The sequence below is a fragment of the Schistocerca nitens genome, chromosome 4, assembly GCF_023898315.1.
Source record: "Schistocerca nitens isolate TAMUIC-IGC-003100 chromosome 4, iqSchNite1.1, whole genome shotgun sequence".
Taxonomy (NCBI): domain Eukaryota; kingdom Metazoa; phylum Arthropoda; class Insecta; order Orthoptera; family Acrididae; genus Schistocerca; species Schistocerca nitens.
In genome coordinates this window covers 195,206,449-195,228,877 of record NC_064617.1, presented here as the reverse complement: position 1 = coordinate 195,228,877, position 22,429 = coordinate 195,206,449, and the positions used below count along the sequence as shown (strand labels likewise).

Genomic DNA, 22,429 nt, shown 5'->3' with positions numbered 1-22,429 from the left:
GAACGAAAATGGTTCAAATGGCTCTAAGCACTATGCGACTTAACATCTAAGGTCATCAGTCCCGTAGACTTAGAACTACTTAAACCTAACCTAAGGACATGACACACATCCATGCCCGAGGCAGGATTCGAACCTGCGACCACAGCAGCAGCGCGGTTCCGGACTGAAGCGCCTAGAAGCGCTCGGCCACAGCGGCCGGCGTATAAACGAAAATTGTAGGCGTGCTCCTACATCTTAAAGAGGATGTCAATTCAAATTTCGCGCCAGTCGCATTAAGAGTGGCGCTAGTAGCGCCATTATGACGATGCAAATCAGATTTGCTTTAAATACAAACAGTAACTGTCGTGAGTGTTAGTTACCTTTGGAATTGGACGCGGTGAGTTGATGTTAGTCAAGAGTGCCTCTTAAGGCGATAAAGACGCCATTGTCAACACCTCCCTGAGTTTGAATGTGGTTGTTTAATAGGGCCACGAGAAGCTGGATGTTCCTTCTGCGATACTGCAGGACATGATTACTGGCAGTGGTGGTCACGAGAATGTATGGTCTCAAGAAGACTGGACCCAGGGCGGTCACGTGGCACTACCGAGAGGAAAGGCCATCGTTTTCGGGGTATGGCTTTGGCGCATCATACTGCGTCTACAGCAGCCGTTTGAGCAGCAGGTTGCACCACAGTGACACAAATAGGTGTTACAAATCCGTTATTTCAAGGGCAGCCCCGAGTCAGACGCTCTGTAGCGTGATTTCCAGTGACGACAAACTACCACCATTTGCAACCTATGTCGTGTCAAGCGAGAGCTCAATGGAGGGCAGGGTCTGGGTGTTTTCTGATGAAATTTGGTTCTGTCTCAGTGCCAGTGATGGCCTCGTGTTGTTCAGGAGGAAGCCAGTTGAGAGCCTGCAACAAACATGTCAGCATGGTAGACACACTGGACCTACACATAGGATCTGGGATGCGATTTCGTGTGACAGCAGAGCACTCTCGTGGTCATCCCACGCATTCTGATTGCAAAATTGTACTTCAGTATGATTCGACATGTTATGCCGACATTCATGAACAGCATTTCAAGGGGTATTTTCCAACAGGATAGCCGCGCGTGGTGGCCGCGCGCTCCCTCCGTCGGAGGTTCGAGTCCTCCCTCGGGCATGGGTGTGTGTGTTCTCCTTAGCGTAAGTTAGTTTAAGTTGGATTAAGTAGTGTGTAAGCTTAAAGACCGATGACCTTAGCAGTCAGGTCCCATAAGGTCTTACCACAAATTTCCAAAACTTTCCAACAGGATAATTCTCGCCCACATCCCGCTGTTGTAACCCAACATGCTCTACCGAGTGCTGACTGTTGCCTTGGCCCGCTAGATTAGCAGATCTGTCTCCAATCGACCACTTACGAGACATTACGAGACGACAGCTCCAGCGTCATCCACAACCAGCATTAACCGATCCTGTATTGACTGAACAAATGCAATAGACATGGAACTCCATCCCACAAACTAACTTCCGACATCTGTTCAGCACAATGTATGCACGTTTGCATTCGACACACTGGCAGGTACACCAGTTATTAATGTACTAGCCTTTCATATTTTCAGTCGTTTACCTCGCATTTACATTAACCTGGGATCTTGCAATATTAATCATTATAATATGTTACCTAGACAAATAATTCCCGAAATTTCATTACTCTGCATGAATTATTTTTTGGTGTTGCGCTTTTTATTTCCATCAGTGTATTTACGTTAAAAGAGTGGCATCGCCTTACTGTAAATTCTGAGATGCCACACCAAGCACATAAGCACTAGTTTATATCTGTCACTAGCATCGTGTAATGCAGCAAATCGCTACTTCTTCACCTGACTGGAGGTTACAGCTGGCCTATCTTCAGGTTTTAGCAGATCTCTGCTTTGAAATGGTAATCCCCAATTTATGCACTGGCTTCAAGTGTGAGATGCGCCAGGAAAACTGCTTTCCTTCTTCAGAATATTGTACATGTTGCCTCAGTCTCGTTGCGGTGGTTTGAATAAAAGACAAATAACAATGGCGAGAACTGTTATATCAGTATTTACAAAGGGGGAAGGAATTTAAAGTGCTGCAGTTATCAGTAGGAACGAAAATAAATTTCTTAGTTCGTAAGGTTAAGTTCTTCTCAATCTGAAGGTAGGTTTGACCCACAGTGGTTTTGTGGTCATGGTACTGTTGCAGGTGGTATCCTCTTCTCTTCATCCTTTCTTTCATTTGACTTAACCCGCCTGGCATCCCAGGACCTACAGTTTCAGTGGACTACTCGACATTTCTCTCACACACAACTCTTTGTTAGAGATGACAGAATCGGTTAGTGACAGAAAATATAACCCCACTGCTGACGGGGATAGAACCCGGAATCTTTGGATGTGTCTTACGGCGCTCATCCATATTGTTTATCAAATCATAAAAAAAGTTTTGCATCACTCCGGTTCCCAGAACTCCTAAAGATAGACGTTGACTGTGGATATTGTATCACATACACAGTCCCTTTGACTGTTCAGAGTTGTCACTATACCCGCCCAGAGATGTAAACAACCATGCATGAGCAGCGCATATTAGATGGAGGGGGTGCGACAGCCGATCAGTTCCCGTCATTCCACCAGGAAGGAGGTACACGGCTCTTGTTGTCTGTAGTTCAACCATGCCCAGACAGTCAATACCGCGGTTCGATCACGTCCGCATTGTTACTTTGTGCTAGGAATGGCTCTCAACAAGGGAAGTGTCCAGGCGTCTCGGAGTGAACCAAAGCGGTGTTGTTCGGACATGGAGGAGATCTAGAGAGACAGGAACAGTGAATGACACTGAATGACACGCTTCGCTCAGGCCGCCCAAGGGCTACTACTGCAGTGGATGGCCGCTACCGGATTATGGCTAGGAGGAATCCTGAAAGCAACGCCACATGTTGAATAATCCTTTTCGTGCAGCCACAGGACGTCGTGTTACGACTCAAACTGTGTCCAATAGGCTGCATGATGCGCAACCTCACTCTCGACGTCTACATCTACATCTACATCCATACTCCGCAAGCCACTTGACGGTGTGTGGCGGAGTGTACCCTGAGTACCTCTATCGGTTCTCCCTTCTATTCCAGTCTCGTATTGTTCGTGGAAAGAAGGATTGTCGGTATGCTTCTGTGAATGCTCTAATCTCTCTGATTTTGTCCTCATGGTCTCTTCGCGAGATATACGTAGGAGGGAGCAATATATTGCTTGACTCCTCGGTGAAGGTATGTTCTCGAAACTTCAACAAAAGCCCGTACCGAGCTACTGAGCGTCTCTCCTGCAGCGTCTTCCACTGGAGTTTATCTATCATCTCCGTAACGCTTTCGCGATTATTACATGATACTGTAACGAAGCGCGCTGCTCTCCGTTGGATCTTCTCTATCTCTTCTATCAATCCTATCTGGTACGGATCCCACACTGTTGAGCAGTATTTAAGCAGTGGGCGAACAAGCGTACTGTAACTTACTTCCTTTGTTTTCAGATTGAATTTCCTTAGGATTCTTCCAATGAATCTCAGTCTGGCATCTGCTTTACCGACGATCAACTTTATATGATCATTCCATTTTAAATCACTCCTAATGCGTACTCCCAGATAATTTATGGATTTAACTGCTTCCAGTTGCTGACCTGCTATTTTGTAGTTAAATGATAAAGGAACTATCTTTCTATGTATTCGCAGCACATTACACTTGTCTACATTGAGATTCAATTGCCATTCCCTGCACCATGCGTCTATTCGCTGCAGATCCTCCTGCATTTCAGCACAATTCTCCATTGTTACAACCTCTCGATACACCACAGCATCATCTGCAAAAAGCCTCAGTGAACTTCCGATGTCATCCACCAGGTCATTTATGTATATTGTGAATAGCAACGGTCCTATGACACTCCCCTGCGGCACACCTGAAATCACTCTTACTTCGGAAGACTTCTCTCCATTGAGAATGACATGCTGTGTTCTGTTATCTAGGAACTCTTCAATCCAATCACACAATTGGTCTGATAGTCCATATGCTCTTACTTTGTTCATTAAACGACTGTGGGGAACTGTATCGAACGCCTTGCGGAAGTGAAGAAACACGGCATCTACCTGTGAACCCGTGTCTATGGCTCTCGTGAGTCTCGTGGACGAATAGCGCGAGCTGGGTTTCACACGACCGTCTTTTTCGAAACCCATGCTGATTCCTACAGAGTAGATTTCTAGTCTCCAGATGTGCAGGATGGGGGGCGCGAATTGTCGTCCTCGAAGACGAATGCCTCGTCAATATGCTGCCGATATGGTTGTACTATCGGTCGAGGATGGCATTCACGTATCGTACAGCCGTTACAGGACCTTCCATGATCACCAGCGGCGTACGTCGGCCCCACATAATGCCACCTCAAAACAGCAGGGAACCTCAACCTTGCTGCACTCACTGGACAGTGTGTCTAAGCCGTGCAGCCTGACCGTGGCGAGGTCCATTTTTGTAACAACACCATGCAGCGCAGTACATATGGGCCCAAAAACATGCCGAATGGACCGCTAAGGATTGGCATCATGTTCTCTTCACCGATGAGTGTCGCATATGCCTTCAACTAGACAATCGTCGGAGATGTGTTTGGAGGCAACCCGGTCAGGCTGCACGCCTTAGACACACTGTCCAGTGAGTGCAGCAAGGTTGAGGTTCCCCGCTGTTTTGAGGTGGCATTATGTGGGGCCGACGTACGCCGCTGGTGATCATGGAAGGCCCTGCAACGGCTGTACGATACGTGAATGCCATCCTCGACCGATAGTGCAACCATATCGGCAGCATATTGACGAGGCATTCGTCTTCATGGACGACAATTCGCGCCCCCATCGTGCACATCTTGTGAATGACTTCCTTCAGGGCAATGACATCGCTCGACTAGAGTGGCCAGCATGTTCTCCAGACATCAACCCTATGGAACATGCCTGGGATAGATTAAAAAGGGCTGTTTATGGAGGACTTCACCCACCAACCACTCTGAGGGATCTACGCCGAATCGCCGTTGAGGAGTGGGACAATCTGGACCAACAGTCCTTGATGAACTTGTGGATAGTATGCCACGACGAATACAGGCATGCGTCAATGCAAGAGGATGTGCTACTGGATATTGGAGGTACAGCTGTTTACAGCAATCTGGACCACCACCTCTGAGGGTATCGCTGTATGGTGGCACAAGATGCAATTTGTGGTTTTCATGTGCAATAAAAAGGGCGGAAATGATGTTTATGTTGATCTCTATTCCAGTTTTCTGTACAGGTTCCGGAACTCTCGGAACTGAGTTGATGCAAAACTTTTTTCGATGTGTGTAATAGAAAAAAAATTTCTTGTACTTGTTTTGGAATTTGTGTGTCTTCATTGGGATAGGAGTTAATAAACAGACGTAAAGAATTTTGTGAAGTTTTCGTAGCATTTCTGATGTTTCTGTATTTTTTATGTTTCGAAGTAATGTAAAATTATATATAGTGCACTGAAGTGACGTAAGGCATGGAACAGCGTTATGCACAGGTACAGATGGCGGTAGTATCGCATACACAAGTTATAAAATGGAAAAGCGTTTTCAGAGGTGTCATTTGTACTCATGTGAAATGGTTCCCGACGTGATTATGACCGAGCGAGGTGGCGCTGTGGTTAGCACACTGGACTCGAATTCGGGAGGACGACGGTTCAATCCCGTCTCCGGCCATCCTGATTTAGGTTTTCCGTGATTTCCCTAAATCGTTTCAGGCAAATGCCGGGATGGTTCCTTTGAAAGGGCACGGCCGATTTCCTTCCCAATCCTTCCATAACCCGAGCTTGCGCTCCGTCTCTAATGACCTCGTTGTCGACGGGACGTTAAACACTAACCACCACCACCACCACGTGATTATGGCTGCACGGCGGGAATTAAGACTTCGAACGCGGAGTGATAGTTGGAGCTAGAAGCATAGGACATTTCATTTTGGAAATTGTTTGGGAATATAATATTCCGAGACCCACAATGTCAACAGTGTGCCGAGAATACCAAATTTCAAGCATTACCTCTCTCTGCGGACAACACAGTGGCCGACGGCCTTCACTTAACGAGCGAGAGCAGAGGCGTTTGCGCAGAGTTGTCAGTGGTAACAGACAAGCAACAGAAATAGCAGCAGAAATCAATGTGGGACTTACGACTAACGCATCCGTTACGACAGTGCGGCAAAGTTTGGCGTTAATGGGCTGTGACAGCAGATGACCAGTTGGGTACTGAAATGTGTGTGTCCGAAGAGTTCCTCGCCGTTTAATGGACCATCTGTGCGAAACTGCTTGCGTGTTACGAGGCTGATCGTGGCAATTTTTCTGTCGAACAACGTCACAGGCGATGAAACATGTATTCATCACTTCGAAAAAAAAAAAACGCCAATTCAGGAGTGGCGCCTCGCCACTTCTCCGAAGAAAAGTTCAAAGCCGCACAGCCATGGGGACGCTCTTCTGGAATTCTGACGGTGTTATTCTGTTTGATGTCCTCCCTCATGGCGCAGCGGCCAACTCTGAAGTGTACTGTACTACCCTCAGGATATTGAAGAAACAACTTCAGTGTGTGTGTGTGTGTGTGTGTGTGTGTGTGTGTGTGTGTGTGTGTGTGTGTGTGTGTGTGTGTCTGCGCACGAGAGGAGGTCACAAAACTTCAATGGACTGTTCTTCCACATCCACCCTACAGCCTGGATATCGCACCTTCCATCTGGTTGGCCTTATGAAGAAAGATCCACTCCGCGGGAAGCAGTACGTGGTGCAGCGTCGTGGATGATGCGGAGATTATTGATGCATCAAGACGTTGGCTCAGACGTCGACCAGTAGGGGCATGCAGACCCTCCCACGGAGATTATGTTGAAAAATAGGGTTTTGTAGCCAAAGGAGATGCTAATAATATGGTGTATTGGAATCCTAAATAAAACCAACATGCTTTCTGAAAAGAAAAAGTGTTGCGTTTCTTATTAAACGCCCGTTGTACATTGCGCTCTGCTCTAACAAGGGGAGCCTACCCGCAAAGGATTCACCGATTTCATGAGTGCAGTGCACAGTTAGTTTAATAAATACTGCTCGAGAGATTAAAGTTTTTTACGAGCCTGTTGCATAGTACTACATAGTGACAGCCGCCGAGAAGCAGCGTAAGCGCAAACGACCAAGGCGGCTGACTGAAGTCGGTCTGAACTGCGTTCGAGTCTCCTCATTCCTTTTCTTATTCTTCCGCCAAATACTTCTATCGCTACAGCGAATCATCTTTCTCCAGAAAGTAGCAATAATAATAATCAGTGTGCTACACTCGTGAAGGGATTGTAGTCTAGGTATAATAAGGAATCATGATGAAACGGACATTGATCTGTGAATAAATTCATGCGCGTATGACAGGGTTATCGCAATAAGTCACTGCACTTAAGCTACAATTCTTCGCAATTGGTAGACCTACAGCATTTGGGGTGGGATCTATAATAAAAGTCTGGCACCAAGGACATTTTATGAGTGCAACTTCGCATTTGATTTTTAATAATGATAGCAAGAAATAAACCTCACTGATATTTAAAACGAATTGCTTTTCTGATAACTGAGGAAAATGGTGCGTAATTCAACATACCGGACAAAAATATGGAAACACCGCGAGAAATGCATGCTTGAACATAAATGCAGGTGCTAGCCAAGCCTGCAGGTTGTGTTGTTGTTTTTGATGACGAACGGCACCTGTGGAATGTCCTCAGTGTGGTGCATATGTCAGTCGTGGTCAGAACAGTGTTCTGTGTAGCTGTGAGTGCCCGTTGTTGGAGCTAAGTGAATTTGAACGTGCGAATATTTTGGTGCTCTTATGGTGGGTGCTTCCGTAAGCAAGGGTGCCTAGGTGTTTGAAAGCGGAAGAGCACCATCTGCTAAGCCACGGTGGATGAAAGTGTGTTTGAAATCTTATGGGACTTAACTGCTAGTGTCATCAGTCCCTAAGCTTACACACTACTTAACCTAAATTATCCTAAGGACAACACACACACACATGCCCGAGGGAGGACTCGAACCTCCTCCGGAACCAGCCGCACAGTCCATGACTACAGCCCCCTAGACCGCTCGGCTAATCCCGCGCGGCGGTGGATGAAAGTGTATGTGTGGTTGTGACAGATGGTCATTTACGAGCACTGTAACAATAAACAGGGGACGACAGCTGCAAAAGTCACTGCAGAACTGAATGTCGCACTCGCGAACTCTGTCAGCACTGAAACAACACGAAGGAAGTTCCAGAAGCAAAGAATTGCTGGGCGATAAAGAATTCTAGAAGCACTCTCAAGTAATGCAAATGCTCATGACAGGTAAACATGGTGTTAAAGCTTTAAACCTGGACTGTCGAAGAATGCCATTTGGTCGGATGAGTCTTGCTTGGCACTGTTTCCAACTTCTGGCGCAATTTACGTCCCAAGAGTGAAACATGGCGGGGGGGTCGGTGATGGTTCAGGCAGCCACATCGTGGTGTTCCTTGGGCATCATGGTTACTCTACAAGGTCGCATACTGCCAAGGATTATGCAACCATTATAGTTGATCAGGTCGATCCCAGGTATAATGTTTGTTCCCGACTGGTGATTCTGTGTTCCAGGTTGACAGGGCCCCGGTTCACACAGCTCGCATCGTTCAGGACTGTTTTTTGAGTTCGAGAATGAATTGTCCCATCTCGCCTAGCCACCACAGTCACCAGATCTCGTTATTATTGAATGTCTGTGATCTACTTTGGAGAAAACATGGCGTGACCGCTATTCACCTTCATCATAGTTACTTCTACTTGCCTCTGTTTTGCGGGAAAAGTGGGATAAGGTTCCGTTGAAAGCCGGTACAGGACCTTTATTTATCCGTCCCGAAACGACTGGTTGTTTAGAATGCCAAAGGTTTTCCTACTCCGCATTAGGCATGGTAATTTATTCTGTTTTTGGTGTTTCCGTATTTTTTTGTCCGTGCCCTGTAGGTACGAATGCCGGAGTTGTGAGCAAATGCACTGTCAGGGGGAGAACAGTAACGCTATATTCAAAAGTTTATATTTCTCTCTGGCCCAGGCAACAATGTAGAACCCTTCTGCAAACCTTAAGAAAACTTTTGACTTGGCTACGAAGGTTTACATCGAAAGGTAGACATAAAGGTGTCACAGTTCGTTATTATACCTCGCCACGAATATTCGACTATGTTTTCCGTCGTCATTGTTGTTATGGTTGCCTTCCTAAGATTCGTTGTAGGGTTACAGATGTTTGGTGAAATATTGAACAAGACATACTCGTATATTTGACGATACTCTCGAACGACGTAGCGATAAACTCTAGTCTGGCGCCCTCGTAGGATATTCCACAGCCTCGTTGGACTTTGAACGTCGATTTCTGGAAAACGCCTGAGATGCTAGAACAGTATTTGCTACATCTGTGTAGGTATTACATTCGTGCAAGAGGTGAGCAAATTCGGGAACCTTTAGAGTATGCTTCCCTTGTAAGGGAAGAGAACGCAGGCAATCTCGGGAACGTCGTTCGTAGCGGAGGGGCCATGCAGTGTCATAAAGGCGGTATTTCTGGAGCGTCCCACATGTTTCGCAAGCACTTCTTGGAATTCCGCTCTGTTCAACCAGTGTGCCCTTTATGGGGCGGACGCAGAGTGGTGAAGGTGGGGAGAGTGGAAGAAAACGTAATCGGCACACGTGTGCACTTTTGCAGTGCCTGCTGGCAAAAGGGGCCGCGTCCTTTTAGCGACGAAACGCAGTGCCACGTACTTAAAGTGGCACCAAAGATTCTTCAGAAAGGCAAACTCATAGACGAGTTTGTTGTTGTTGTTGTGGTCTTCAGTCCTGAGACTGGTTTGATGCAGCTCTCCATGCCACTCTATCCTGTGCAAGCTCCTTCATCTCCCAGTACCTACTGCAACCTACATCCTTCAGAATCTGCTTGGTGTATTCATCTCTTGGTCTCCCTCTACGATTTTTACCCTCCACGCTGCCCTCCAGTACTAAATTGGTGATCCCCTGATGCCTCAGAACATGTCCTACCAATCGATCCCTTCTTCTAGTCAGGTTGTGCCACAAACTTCTCTTCTCCCCAATTCTACTCAATACCTCCTCATTAGTTATGTGATCTACCCATCTAATCTTCAGCATTCTTCTGTAGCACCACATTTCGAAAGCTTCTATTCTCTTCTTGTCTAAACTATTTACCGTCCATGTTTCGCTTCCATACATGGCTACACTCCATACAAATACTTTCAGAAACGACTTCCTAACACTTAAATCAATACTCGATGTTAACAAATTTCTCTTCTTCAGAAACGCTTTCCTTGCCATTGCCAGTCTACATTTTATATCCTCTCTACTTCGACCATCATCAGTTATTTTGCTCCCCAGATAGCAAAACTCCTTTACTACTTTAAGTGTCTCATTTCCTAATCTAATTCCCTCAGCATCACCCGACTTAATTCGACTACATTCCATTATCCTCGTTTTGCTTTTGTTTATGTTCATCTTATATCCTCCCTTCAAGACACTGTCCATTCTTCCGTTCAACTGCTCTTCCAAGTCTTTTGCTGTCTCTGACAGAATTACAATGTCATCGGCGAACCTCAAAGTTTTTATTTCTTCTCCATGGATTTTAATACCTACACCGAATTTTTCTTTTGTTTCCTTCACTGCTTGCTCAATATTCAGATTAAATAACATCGGGGAGAGGCTACCCTGTCTCATTCCCTTCCCAACCACTCCTTCCCTTTCATGCCCCTCAATCCTTATAACTGCCATTTGGCGACAGATTTCTCAGAAATCAGTCAAGAATATTTTATCCATTATCACCTTCCCCAATCTCCAATAACCCTTATCCTCCTCAGCGTGCAACCACTCACTGCTGCTTATTAATAACACACATTATCTGGTTTGTTCTCCACCTAATCGAAGACACGGAGACAAAACTGCCTTGGAACTCTTAAGATGCAACCAATGGGACAATTATTAACAGGTCTCATAACGGCTAGCAGCAAAGGTAGAATTTAGATTTCTTCAATGCAATATAGTATCTGCGGCCGCAAATAAGGGTGTAGTGCGACCCGAACTTTGGACAAGAAAGCAGTAGCTGTCATATCCGAGACGTGATTTAAATCAAATACTATTGTACAGTGTCCAGAATATTAGGTCTACCGACCATTTAAACGCTCATATAATCATTGTCTGCAGACTTCGATTTTATATTGTATAAATTTCGATGTGGCAAAGAAGTAAGAGCTGGTTGCTATTACAGTTCTTAACGAAATTTTTGTATGTGTAAATCTCAGATGTTTGGGCGAATGAAACATTTTTGTGCATTTTGATTTCTTAGAAGTTATGCCAAAGAGATGTGGTAAGCACTCATGTAGACAATTGTTTTAAAGCATTTAATATATTTTAGCATTAGAGGCGTAGTATTTGTGGCACATTATCAGAAGGGTGACGGCAATTTAGATAGCAGGCGGTGGGGGGGGGAGAGACACAAACGTATTGTTACTATCTCCTCCCCGCCCATCCGAACAAAACTTTGCATCCGCATCTGCCTACTTGTGTAAATTTGTGTGTAAAGTTTGTCTTGTCTTTCTGTAAGAAGCAAGTGAGATGGCATGTACGAGGTGTGATCAAAAAGTGCAGAGGATAATTTGATTAGAAACAAAGTAATAAGCTTACATGGAATTTCATTTAATCTCCTTCAAAGTAGTGTCCTTGTCTAGCAATGCAGTTATCCTATCGTTGAATGCGTGACTGGAAGCCTTTCTGGTAGGCTTCTTTTAGAAGGGCGCTCATCTGCTCTGTTGTGGCTCTCTCAGTCTCAGGAATGGCATAAAATGTTTTCATTTAAGCACGGTTTTAATTTTTGGGGAGAGCTAGAAGTCATATGGTGCTAAATCTGGATGCGGGCGGACAGGAACACTTTTTCCGGCCAAAAACTTTTTCTTCGCACATCGTTTCACAAACGTTGCACAGTACTGCATGTCGCCAAGCAGAGAGAGAGAGAGAGAGAGAGAGAGAGAGGCAGGCCCAAATACGACTCGAGCGGCACGAGCAGCTTGTCTCAGCCAAGACTGTTGATATTTTGAAAAATATCTGGAATCCGACATCGATATTTGACGAATATTTCGAAAAGAATATCAATATATCGACGTAAATTATGGCGACATACCGGCCTATAAAAATATTGTAAATATACTGCTAGTTTTAGACTCGTGTGTTCAAGTATTGATTTATTACTACCAATTCTGTACACGCTAGCAACCTGCCTATTCCCCTTAAGCAAGAATTGAAAGGTAAACGTTGCACGTTCTCGCTTGGAGATATGCACTTTGTCAGCAATGGTAACTACATGTAAGTGGGATAATAAAAGGTATCCGATGAGTCCGTCGTTCGGTTTCGTCTCATTTCGGATTTGTCCGGAATGCATCATGTCGACTTCCCTGTTTTTTCAATTTCTGCGAACACCAGCGACCTAGTAGTTGTAGTGTCAAAATTGCGTCCTGAAGTTTAACGTTGAGTACCTGTTGGTAGTGGCGAGCGCCGATTACAACAGCATTTCCCCTCATACGTCTCCGCCGACTGCAAAGGCCAATCCTGTCATTTAGATTTTTGATCGTCATTTTCAGCAAGTGTTTTTGAAGAATGCCGATGTGAAGAAGTAGCAAATTAGTTGCGTTAAAAATTGTTTTTTTAACGCAACTGGTGTACTGTTTCATCACATCGGGGATCTTGTTATTCTATTCACACCGCCGCCCCCGAGTGCATAATCGGGCTACTACTTTGTGCCAAAAAAAATGGCTCTGAGCACTACGGGACTTAACTTCCGAGGTCATCAGTCCCCTAGACTTAGAACTACTTAAACCTAACTAACCTAAGGACATCACACACATCCATGCCCGAGGCAGGATTCGAACGTGCGACCGTAGCGGTCGCGCGGTTCCAGACTGTAGCGCCTAGAACCGCTGGGCCACAACGGCCGGCTACTTTGTGCCATCTATACCTGCTCCACACAGTCAAAGAGGAAGACTGGTCGTGATGAAAGCTCTGTGAAAGTAAAATTATGTTAAACTACAATTTAAAAAGAAAAGTTTCAAATACGTATTTACCGAAAATTGCGAAAAAATGTAAAATTAAATTTTCGGCACTCGATATTGCCATTTCAGTATCGATGTATCGGGAAAAATTATCGCCGGTTTTTATCGATACATCTGAAAGAAGTATCTACATCGACATTTTATCAACAGCTCTACTCACGCCCCTTCCGCACAGCCTTACTTCCGCCAGTTCCTAATCGCCTACCTTCCAAATTGCACAGAACTTGTCGGTTCGGCACACTGTTTTAATCTGCCAGGAAGTTTGGTATCACTACACACGTCGCTACAAAGTGAAAATTTCACTGTGGAACCATTGCTGCTATTGAGGAAATGCTTTAAGCAAAACCCTTAGTTATGTTGTAACAGTATCTAGGGCTTGTCATTGGCAGAGGGAAGTTACTTGAGTGAGAATGTTGAAATGTGATGATTGATTGGATGTTTCATATACAGTGCAAACTTTTATGAAATGTGAGTAATATTGTGCGCGGCGCGTGATTAGCCGAGCGGTCTGGGCGCTGCAGTCATGGACTGTGCGGCTGGTCCCGGCGGAGGTTCGAGTTCTCCCTCGGGCATGGGTGAGTGTTTGTCCTAAGGATAATTTAAGTTAAGTAGTGTGTAAACTTAGGGACTGATGATCTTAGCAGTTAAGTCCCATAAGATTTCACGCACATTTGAACATTTTGAATATTATGCGAACTTAGCGGGAGTAGGCCTACTTATTCTGAGAAGTGGTGGAAACTCTTTGACTCAGAACTTTAGCTTTCACCTAGGGAAGAACTTTCTTCAGTACACAGTCAGATATATATCAGCGCCAGAAATAGGCAGTGTTATTTAAATATGTGTTGCACATATTCGAGGATTAGAATTAGGCCCCAGTTGTTGGACGTTTTACCTTAGTCGGAAATGAATAATTCTTTGAGCGCTCCGGAACAGGAGTGTAGGAACAGATAGTTAAATAAATACCAGTTCCAAAATAGCAGAAGCGCTACAAGCTGTAAGATGCCTGATCTGTGTCTATGGCAGACGCATGAAACGGTCATTGATACACGCTCTGTGGAATCGCTTTAAAATTGAGAACATTTTTGTCATCTGCCCTAAGCCCTAAAACTCCTATCTAGTCCACCCCCCCCCCCCCAATGACTTATCACTTCCAACTTTTCAAAAACTGACTTGTCTAAACATTTTGTGAAACAATAATTGACAGTGTTAGAGGGTAGCTAAATAAAATCGCAGTCGGCGGAATTTTATGCAGTAGATTTGAAGCAGTTCGGTTCGCGATATTAGAAACATGGTGTTCATGTACAAAAGGAAAGTAGACATGTAAATGTCTCTGAACCATTCATAAATTTGCCGTTTTTCTGTTTTCATTTCATCGCTGGTCGTCGGTTAATTTATGGCTACAGCTCAGATTTGTTAAAGAAGCCTTTCAGGACTTCATTCATGTTGTGATGAACAGATCAAGAGAGAGAAATAACACAAAAAAACCTATGTAGTTGATATTTACTAGCCTTGAAAATCCATCCCCACCCTTCTTTGGGGTATTGTAGTTTCGGAGCTATTTCTGCGTACCTTCGTCCTACTCATTTACCGCCTCCAGTTGTTATCATCAATTACTCCGTCAACGTCACTGAAATGAAAGTGTCGACATCGTAAAGAATAGATTCTCGTTGATTACTACATCAGGATTTTCCGGCTTTGGTGTTTGTATTGCACATTATCACATGATCTTAGGGATTCGCACCCACCTGCAAGCCTTTAACGCATCCCTATCACATATTTCAAACATTTGATGGTTTATGCCTCCAGGTGACTTTCTTCACTCATTCATAAAATGAATCATCCCCCGAAAACAACATGTGGCGGCCCTATCGGTTTTTTTTTTTTCCATCACTGTATCCATAAATCGCACCCGGGCAAGAACAGTGACAACTCAAAAATGCAACACTTTAGAAAAATCGACGTAAAGGATTCTATAAAACTTACATTGAAATAGTATAAGCTATCTTTAAATTTCAAGTAAGTAAATTTGCCAGTAAATTCAATTATTGTCTATACAACAGTAATATGTCCATGTAGTTGTGTTCTTGTCGAATGCGAGGAGTTATCAGGTAATTATTTACTAATTTTTGAGTTACCACTTTTCTTGATTTTCTTGTTCGGCAGTTTTCCATCCCAAATAATTTTATATATATATTACTTACTGTAATATACTGAAGTGATAAGTCTCGGGACTGCAATATGCTCATATACAGACGGCAATAATGTCACGTACACAAGGTATAAAAGGACAGTGCATTAGTGGAGATGTCATTTGTACTCGGGTGATTCATGTGACAATGTGCGACGTGATCATGGCCGCACTGCAGGAATTAACAGACTTCGAATGCGAAATGGGAGTTGGAGCGGAAATCTTCAGGGAATTAAATATTCCGAGATCTACAGTGTCAAGAGTGTGTCGTGAACACCAAATTTCATGCATGCATTGCATCGTACTTCCGAATAACAGACACTGCAGTCTCGTATCGTGACATATTCGTCCGTCGCCTGCTGTCAGTGAGTTACGTCTATCCGTCAGAAGCTCAAAATGGCTCTAAGCACTATGGGACTTAACGTCTGAGGCCATCAGTCCCCTAGACTTCTAAGGGGAGGCCGCCAATTGTGAAATTCAGATTCGATTCATACTGCGCATAATAAAAGCTCATGGCCAGAGGTGTAATGTGGCAAAGCACCAAGATGCACTTCTCAGCCGTTGTCGAGAAAATCGCCAGTTAATAGTTTTCTGCTGCTTCGTGGCGCAGCGGTAAGCGCTTGGGTTCGTAATCCGAAGGTCGCCGGTTCGAATCTCGCGCCATGTGTGTGTGTTGCAACAATTATGCATATAATAAGTTGTTGAAAAACGTTTGTCGTGGAAAAACTGACGACTTCGAACATCATTATGTTTTCCGCAAACAAAGTTGTATTTCACAAATGTTATTAATTGTCTTCATAATGTTTACCACGTATAGTGTAAGTCAAACGTTCGAATTAGAATAGAGACCCCACGAATACAAATTTGCTGTGGCAGGTATGAAATATAAACTCCGTCACTCGCTCGTTACACTTGAAGGACACATGTTGAATGGGCCGAAACGAGCCGCCGCATAACAGCGTAGTTGCCTGCTAACTTCGAAAGAAGGTAGATGCGGTCCCTAGCGCAACTTATAACATCGTCGAAAATCAGTGCGTACGTGAGAGCTTTGGTACAACCTGTTAAACAAACGGAAAAATGGAGGCGGTACAATTGGAGAGCGATCCGGGCCCTTCGCATGAAAGTGATGTGATCGAAGTAGATTCTATACACAGTGAAGTGGCGAAACAACAATTGAAAGATGCGTTGGTTTATTTTGAAAGCCTCCTTCCTAACAGTAATCGCATCGCAGCAGAACCGTCATCATCAATCAACGAAGAAGTCAGGCTGTCCTGGTAACCCGACACGACATGAACAAGGTGACGCATTCGTATAAGGCACATTATTCAATCACGATGTCTGGACGAATCTTGCCTCTTGTTTTCGTATGCCTCCAAGAGTCCACAGGTATGTTTGGACCCGGAGTATAGAAGACAGTTGACGAGTACGCCAAGAAGTATACCAACGTTGTTATTACATCCTCCAAATCCGGTAAACTAACAACAGGTTTGTTCATGGACTTCTTGCGTAATGCCTTGCCACCATACGTACAAAAGAAAGAATTTCTCCTTCTGATCGACTCTTGGGGTAGGCAAACGAACCCGGTGTTATACGATGAGATGTTCCAGGACGATAAGAAGTTACCAAAGTGCACTATAAAAGTCATTCCTCCAAAGTGCACTCCTCTCGTCCAACCGTGTGATGTGTATTTTTACCGGCAGGTAAAAAATTTGATCAAGCGCCTTCAAAATTGTGGATTTTTAATCGAGCGAAACCGTGACATCAACTCCAGAGACGATTGTATAAAAATCCAATCAATCGTAAACCACCAATTGTCTTCTCCGATTTTTGCCGATATGATACGATACGCGTGGTATGCATCAAACCTGACGAACGATAGAACAATTTTTCAGAATGTCAATCAGGTGTGTTTCCCAACAGATAATTTAAAAACCAATTGTTCTTGTAAAAACGCATCGTTTATCAGATGTGCTCGATGTCGTGCTGTTTTCTGCTTTCCATGTTTCTATGATAACTATCACTCTGGTTCGTGCGATACTCCAGCTACTTCTGGTCACTAATTGTTAATTATGTGCGAGTGTATACCGGACTTTTCAATAAATTGTATCCACTTGAATATTATTTGTGATATTGTGTTCTGTTTCAAGTATTATTTTTCCACGACAAACGACTTTCAACAACTTATTATATGCATAATTGTTGCAACTGATTGCCGGGAGTTTATATATATGCGTGTGTGTGTGTGTATACATATGAATTACAAAAAACAAATAATAAAAAAAATTGCATGGAGCGAGATTCGAACCGGCGACCTTTGGATTACGAACCGCAGCGCTTACCACTGCGCCACGACGCTGTGGAAAACTTTTAAGCGTAGAGAGATTTCACCGAAACGGTTTCTTTTAACTGTCGATTTTCTCGACAACGGCTGAGAAGTGCATCTTGGTGCTTTGCCACATTACACCTCTGGCCATGAGCTTTTATTATGCGCAGTATGAATCGAATCTGGATTTCACAATTGGCGGCCTCCCCTTGTTAGAACTAAGGACATCACACACACCCATGCCCGAGGCAGGATTCGAACCTGCGACCGTAGCAGCCGCGTGGTTCCAGACTGAAGCGCCTAGAACCGCTCGGCCACAGCGGCCGGCCCGTCGGAAGCATTCTCTGATTTATAGCTGATGGGAACGACGTATTTCACGCCGGCGGGTGCTACGCTATTAGTTACAGATTCCTCCACTAGATGGCAACTCTCATCACTCAAGGTAAAGTGATCTCGGCCAGTTATAACGTGTTCCATTGTTTGTAGTGGTAAGGATACAAATTATGGCTGTCATATCTGAAGAGGAAATCTTCTCGAACTGTTTTTGCAGCTTGCTCACGATTTGCTCGGAAAGCCGGTTCACTACTCCAGATTTGATTGACAAATAATGAGTAAGAACGGCGACATGTCTGCACAATGCGGCAAAACAGAAAGGAGTCCCCAGTTTTCACCAAAAATATAACGCCGAAGAAGGGCGAAAACGTAACGGCGTACAGAAATAAGATATTGATGAAATGGAAGGACAGTAGGAACATCGTGATGCTCAGCACGTTCTATTGCGGTACATTTCAAGAAGTAAATACAAAGAATGGCATCGTGCAAAGGACAAGTGTAGTTGCGAAACCATTTAACAAAAAGCACAAAATTTCTTTTATTTCCTAAAAAAAAGCTTTTTAACATTTAAATTTCACATTCCTTGTACCACAGTAAAAGCTAATACATATAATCTTAGAAAGAAAACTATATTGCTATAGAGTAATAAGTATCAGGCTCAGGGCCTTGTGAGATCGTCCTCTAGTCTCTAGTCCTTTTTACATCACACGTCTGACATCGTGTCAGGTGCAAATAGCACTGTATTATCAGTGAGGCACTTAAAGCTGTCTTGTCGGCTTTCTCCTGCGGACTGTGCAAACGGTAAGCACGAGTAGCTGACCACTAATCGCTAAGTCCGACTTCCAGATCACACGTCTCTCCTCCTGTAATGTATAATCGATCCCGTTCCCACTTGAGCCACGACTAGCAGAAGGGCTAGTGGGGAGGGCTACACTGTGAGTTTTTTCACAAAATATGTTTAAAAAATAAGCAAATCTGTAAATTCGTACTTGTTTAGTGTTCTGCCGCGTGTGAGTCTCTTTCCTCATAAAAAAATATTACCAGGGTCCTCATAAAAAAATATTACCAGGGAACTTTCGTCATAGGAATGTAGTTAAATCGCTAATACTGCTGCTGAAAAGTATAGTAACATTATATATTTCTCAGACAGTTAATCGCCTTTTTTTTTACCTCAGCTGCTGTAGCAGTGCAACGAGGTGTGGAGCCCGTCGATGAGATATTACCGGAAGTCATGGAAACAATATGAGGAAGCGTTAAAAGTGTAGATGATATAAACGATGATAATGAACACTTGATGGAATGGACGGAAATCAGGCATGTCAGTACTTGTATTTTAACCGGGAAAGGGGGGGGGGTGAAGAGGAGAATGAGTATTTAATATACAAGGACGAGAATAAATAAAAATATTACTAGAAATGTGTAAGCAGCTATGTTGAAACTAGTTACTTTCTCATGATTTGCTACTTTTGTATTAATGTTTTCTGCTTAGCAGCATTGTAATTTTTTTAAAAATCAATGAAATGATAGCTGTTTTTTCAAATTCTTTAGATCCTGCCATAGATGATCGTAAAACTCTGATAATGATCATGATGATGGTGAAAAGAAATTGACTGGTTGATGGGCTGCCATTAGTCATCATCGCTATAATTCAACAGATGAAACAGCATGCTGTGGAACCAGTTCGAGCTAGTCAAATGTGAACACACAACTGCCACCGGACTGCAGTTGATTTTTTTTTTTAAGCATAGCTGGAAATACGGAGCTGTCAATCAGCAGTGATAGCTGTGGATGAACCCACAGATGATGCACTCGCGTAATTGAAAGATAACTGTAAGAGGCTTGTTGGCTTAGGAGGGTTTGGAAGTGAGTACCACATTAGAGATAGGAGACCAAGATAGAATTGGACAAAACAAGTGACGTTTCAAAACACACACACACACACACACACACACACACACACACACACACACACACACACGCACGCGCGCGCGCTAGAAAGAGACGACTGTTCGCGGAAGAAAAAGTTATTGTTGCCTAGAATGAAGAAAACACAAGTTAAATATTTACAGAATTGTTGAGAATTACAAGGAGTTGAGTATACAAAAAATGCAATGTACGGTTGTGAGGAATATCATGGCGTGAAAACTTCATAAATACTCTGGCTTCACACCAACAGCTGATGGAAGGAATGATTAAAACGAGGAAAGCACAAGTTTATATCACTGAAGTTTATACACGGTCACTTGCGGCGGTAGCCGTTGGTGAGGTTGCGCAGCTCGGCCTCGGAGACCATGCGGCAGAGGTCCATGCGGATGCGCACGCGCTCGACGCGCGGCAGCTTCTTGACGGTCTTGGCCATGCTCAGGAAGAACATCTCGGTGTCGTCCATGGCCTCCGGGCCAGAGGCGGCAGAGGGCGCGGGGCAGGGGCTGCGCGCCCTGAGCCGCTTGCGGGGGCGTCGGCGCGCCCGCGGGCTCTCGTCGTCGTCTTCGTCGCGGTCCGGTTCGTCGTCATCGTCGTAGGAGTGGCTGCCGGCGCGCCCGTTGGCCATGACGACGCTGACGAACTCTTGGGCGCCGGTGAACTCGGCGCGCCGGCCCGCGCCGTAAGCGGGGGCGTGCAGCTGGCCGGGAGACGGGGCCGGCTCCTCCGCCTTGAGCGTCGGCGCCGTCTCCGCCTCCACCAGCTCGCCGCCCGGGTCGCCGTCCTCGTTGTCCTCCTCCTCTTCCTCGTTGCTGTGCTCGTGCGACATCGCCCTGTGTCGGCACAAAACATGCGTCTGTCAGTACACTACACCGAAGCGCCAAAGAAACTGGTATAGGCATGCTTATACAAAGATATGTAAACAGGCAGAATACGGCGCTGCGGTCGGCAACGCCTATACAGGGTGTTACAAAAAGGTACAGCCAAACGTTCAGGAAACATTCCTCACACACAAATAAAGAAAAGATGTTATGTGGACATGTGTCCGGAAACTCTTAATTTCCATGTTAGAGCTCATTTTAGTTTCGTCAGTATGTACTGTACTTCCTCGATTCACCGCCAGTTGGCCCAATTGAAGGAAGGTAATGTTGACTTCGGTGCTTTTGTTGACATGCGACTCATTGCTCTACCGTACTAGCATCAAGCACATCAGTACGTAGCATCAACAGGTTAGTTCAAATTGTTCAAATGGCTCTGAGCACTATGCGACTCAACTTCTGAGGTCATCAGTCGCCTAGAACTTAGAACTAATTAAACCTAACTAACATAAGGACACCACACACATCCATGCCCGAGGCAGGATTCGAACCTGCGACCGGAGCGGGCGCTCGGCTCCAGACTGTAGCGCCTAGAACCGCACGGCCATTCCGGCCGGCTCAACAGGTTAGTGTTCATCACGATCGTGGTTTTGCAGTCAGTGCAATGTTTATAAATGCGGCGTTGGCAGATGCCCATTTGATGTATGGATTAGCACGGGGCAATAGCCGTGGCGCGGTACGTTTGTATCGTGACAGATTTCCAGAATGAAGGTGTCCCGACAGGAAGACGTTCGAAGCAATTGGTCGGCGTCTTAGGGAGCACGGAACATTCCAGCCTATGACTCGCAACTGGGGAAGACCTAGAACGACGAGGACACCTGTAATGGACGAGGCAATTCTTCGTGCAGTTGACGATAACCCTAATGTCAGCGTCAGAGAAGTTGCTGCTGTACGAGGTAACGTTGACCACGTCACTGTATGGAGAGTGCTACGGGAGAACCAGTTGTTTCCGTGCCATGTACAGCGTGTGCAGGCACTATCAGCAGTTGATTGGCCTCCACGGGTACACTTCTGCGAATGATTCATCCAACAATGTGTCAATCCTCATTTCAGTGCAAATGTTCTCTTTACGGATGAGGCTTAATTCCAACGTGATCAAATTGTAAATTTTCACAATCAACATGTGTGGGCTGACGAGAATCCGCACGCAATTGTGCAATCACGTCATCAACACAGATTTTCTGTGAACGTGTGGGCAGTAATTGTCTGTGATGTCTTGATTGGGCCCCATGTTCTTCCACCTACGCTCAATGGAGCACGTTATCATGATTTCATACGGGATACTCTACCTGTGCTGCTAGAACATGTGCCTTTACAAGTACGACACAACATGTGGTTCATGCACGATGGAGCTCCTGCACATTTCAGTCGAAGTGTTCGTACGCTTCTCAACAACAGATTCGGTGACCGATGGATTGGTAGAGGCGGACCAATTCCATGGCCTCCACGCTCTCCTGACCTCAACCCTCTTGACTTTCATTTATGGGGGCATTTGAAAGCTCTTGTCTACGCAACCCCGGTACCAAATGTAGAGACTCTTCGTGCTCGTATTGTGGACGGCTGTGATACAATATGCCATTCTCCAGGGCTGCATCAGCGCATCAGGGATTCCATGCGACGGAGGGTGGATGCATGTATCCTCGCTAACGGAGGACATTTTGAACATTTCCTGTAACAAAGTGTT

The 22,429-nt window shown here is 44.8% G+C and overlaps 2 protein-coding genes across 2 annotated transcripts in view; one reads left to right on the top strand and one right to left on the bottom strand.

Annotated features, from left to right (window-relative positions):
* Positions 1-22,429, top strand: part of LOC126251326 (DENN domain-containing protein 5B) — a 524,570-nt gene that overhangs the window by 272,811 nt on the left and 229,330 nt on the right. The gene's annotated exons all lie outside the window — the stretch shown is intronic.
* Positions 18,458-22,429, bottom strand: part of LOC126251327 (uncharacterized) — a 49,624-nt gene continuing 45,652 nt past the window's right edge. Inside the window, exon 3 of the mRNA XM_049951667.1 lies at positions 18,458-20,700. Coding sequence (XP_049807624.1) covers positions 20,184-20,700 — 517 coding nt within the window. The 3' untranslated portion in view covers positions 18,458-20,183. The remainder of the gene's footprint in view (positions 20,701-22,429) is intronic.